Below are 3,424 nucleotides of genomic sequence, written 5' to 3'. Positions count from 1 at the left end.
TCCCTCGGAGTTCCTGGTTTGAAAGAACCGGATGAGGCTTTATAATGGAATAGAGCCTTTAAGAACATAACTGTTTTGAGATAGGATTCTTCGCCTGGTTTCATGAGCAGTCGATAAAAACTGAAGACATCTATGCAAGGACTGCTTCTCTATTTCTCGGATCTTCAACAAATCTTGAGATTGACAGAAATCCAGATAAAGTCTGAATGTGGTCAGAAAGCTCAGCATACAGCCTCTCCTGAACAAAAGAATCTGTACTTTCAGTTTGTATTCGCTGAATACATTCTAAGGTATTGCTAAAAAACTGTAAAATGTCATTTTCATTGCTACTTACTGCAAAAATGAAAAACTGCACTTGAAAACAAAGCAAGAAGCCTTTCCATACCATCATGGTGTAGTTCTGATATAGCAAGCCAAGAAAGAAGCACAGATAGTCTTGCCCATGTATTTCCTAGTTTGATCGCTTCCTGTTAAGAGGAAGAACTTCCTGTGTAACAGTATACCTTGTGTTAAATATATGTGTATTTCTGAGTGAAAATATAAGTATGTGAGAGTGAAAATACATGTATGTAAAAGAGGAATATGTGTGTGTATGTGCAAGTAGAATATATGTATGTGCGAGTAGAATATATGTATGTGTGAGTGAAAATGTATGTGTGTGAAAATGTATGTGTGTGAAACGTCGAGAATACATAATGTCTTATACGGCCCCTCATAGCAGACTTTGAATCTTACTAAACTGCATTAATAACACATTAAAGTCTAATAATTATCTGACTGATTTATTAATTTCTAACAAGCTCAACATGACGTAGTGCTTCTTTCTAGTTGATCATCACCTCCACATCTGGAGAAGTGCGGTGATGGTGCATCAAAGTGTCACATGATTTGTGGCGTCCTGTGGTTCCCTAATGGACTTGTTTTACATTAGTGTTCATTATATTTCACAATGACTGAGTGGATTTTGACTCATAATATTTTATGGATAAATGGACATTAACCCAGAAGCTGAATAGTGCCCACTACTGTCTTTCTGACTAGGAGAGCACATGGAGGTGGCCCAGTGTGATCTGGTTTGTTCACACTAGCCTGTTCTGAGGCCCTGGCCACAAGGCCTGGTCTGATGGGCCGTTTAGTTGTCTATCAAGATGGGTGTGTGGTATCTGTTCTTATGGTGTCTTGTTGCTTGTTCTCTGTTGTTTTTGTCCCTTACTGCTGCTGGAACACTGGAATTTCCCCACTGTGGGATCAGTAAAGTAAAGTAAAGTAAAGTACCCTACCCTACCCTACCCTACCCTAGCCGTGAATACCGAGCTGTGTGCCTCTAAAACAAAGCTTGTGTGTTATGGATTTCAGTCAGTTTTATATTTCTGCAGCACTACTTGTGTTACTGAGTTTGACATTCAGCTGACTGCTGGGTTTCGCTCCGCCCAACGGGAAATTCCGCTTCCCGTCTTCCTTCACGTCCGCAGGTCCGATGTAAGTGTCAGAGCACGGAAGACATTTTTATATTCATCGTAGAGACTAAGACAACCTACTGAAAATGAGCGGAAGAGGCAAAGGTGGTAAAGGACTCGGTAAAGGAGGCGCTAAGCGCCACCGTAAAGTCCTCCGTGATAACATCCAGGGCATCACCAAACCCGCCATCCGACGTCTGGCTCGCCGTGGCGGAGTGAAGCGTATCTCTGGCCTGATCTATGAAGAGACCCGTGGGGTGCTCAAGGTCTTTCTGGAGAACGTTATCCGCGATGCCGTCACTTACACCGAGCACGCCAAGAGAAAGACTGTGACCGCCATGGATGTGGTCTATGCGCTCAAGAGGCAGGGCCGCACCCTGTATGGCTTCGGAGGCTAAATCTGGTTCCTCATCCCTAAAACACAAAGGCTCTTTTCAGAGCCACCCACATGGTCTAACAGAGCAGCTCCTGATGCATTCATGCTATTAAGACATCCTTGGCACCTGTCAGACAAAAGTAGACTAAATGTATTAATTTGACATTAGAAATGCATCCATCACATTCAGCTTTTATTTTTTTGGTACAGCTGTAGCCTATAAAGACAATCACAACCAGTTTTTATTAGATAGAAACTTTATTACAGACTCAAGGTCCAGACTCTGAACAATAAAAAATAAAAACCACCACAAACCAACAACCAGTCCACTTTACTACTGTTGGAGGCAAGTATACCAGTGTCTCCAGAGTACTGATGTATATCGCATGTCACTATATGCAGTACTAGTCCACAATAAAACAATGTGGTTTTCAGAGCTATTCAAGTGACATAAATTTATACATCAGGTTTCTTAAAACAGCTGATCAAGTACTAACTCGTAGTGACACAAACAATTCACTGACACTCACCCATCTAGGCCTTTTCAGTAATAGTCTCAAGGCATCATTATAACCATCAGTCAATTTCTGCCTTTTTTGTAATTAGACCATAGGTGGGCAGTGTTATTGTTTCTGCCTGTATATAATTTGAGACATTTAGGGATTTACTCAAAAGATAAAAGTTAAATTAAAATACAAAAGGTCTATCTGTACTGACACCAGGTAAAAACATTAGACATGAGGACAAGAACCATGTACACAGAATATTGCTGGTTTAGTTATGGCAGCCTAGCCTTTGCAGGGTCTATAGGAATTGAGTTAACATTGGTACATATACAGAAGTTGCCTCAAAAATTAGACACCAACAAGCTTCCACCTCTTTATCCAGTTACATAACCCACATACACAAACCCTTCACCCTTACAGATTTGTACAGTATTCTATTTTTATTCCTGTTTATCTTATTTCACAATGAGCATTCCTTTGTCTGTGCTGTTTACTGCCAGTTAATACTGCTTATTTTGTTATATTACACACAGCCTTACATTGTTTTACTTGCCCCTTGCATGGGGATATCTACATGCACATTGCGAGCTGATGTACCAGAGTCTAATTCCTCGTGTGTCCTACACACCTGGCCAATAAAGCTGATTCTGATTGTTAGAGACAGCAATGCCACAGAAATGGTCCAGGAGCACAGACATTCACAGCGTGTGTGCAGAAGGGGGAAACAGTGCTCAGTCCTCTGAACCGTGATCCAGGTCAAATCCAGTGGACCCAGAGACGGGCAAGTCGGTGCTGCTGTAGGATCAGACAAGCTGTGAGCAGACTGAGCAGGAAAGTTCTTATTCTCCCATAGGCTTTATGTAGCTGATCACTTGCATCATAGAAAGGTTTATCATCCAGCTTGGGTCTCCTTTATTTTACTGTTTCTCAGTTAAAGCTGCAGTCCACCAACACATTTACCATGACTAGTAACTGAACTAGATGTTTCAAATCTACAGACCTACTTCTCCAGGCTTCGTGGGTTCAGCACCTGCTGCTATGTAAAGCCTCACTGCTACTATCTAAACCCATCCTGTCCTTAAACT

The 3,424-nt window shown here is 41.6% G+C and overlaps 1 protein-coding gene across 1 annotated transcript; it reads left to right on the top strand.

Moving 5' to 3' along the window:
• The first annotated feature begins 1,526 nt into the window (after positions 1–1,526).
• LOC109952322 (histone H4) lies at positions 1,527–1,900 on the top strand. Its single transcript, XM_020587345.1, has one exon. The coding sequence runs from the start codon at positions 1,544–1,546 to the stop codon at positions 1,853–1,855; it is 312 nt and encodes a 103-aa protein (XP_020443001.1). The 5' UTR covers positions 1,527–1,543; the 3' UTR covers positions 1,856–1,900.
• The last annotated feature ends 1,524 nt before the right edge of the window (positions 1,901–3,424 follow it).

This window comes from Monopterus albus, unplaced genomic scaffold (assembly GCF_001952655.1).
Source record: "Monopterus albus unplaced genomic scaffold, M_albus_1.0 scaffold454.1, whole genome shotgun sequence".
NCBI classification, from domain to species: domain Eukaryota; kingdom Metazoa; phylum Chordata; class Actinopteri; order Synbranchiformes; family Synbranchidae; genus Monopterus; species Monopterus albus.
The sequence above is the reverse complement of the archived record's forward strand: the minus strand, read 5'-3'. Positions and strand labels throughout refer to the sequence as shown.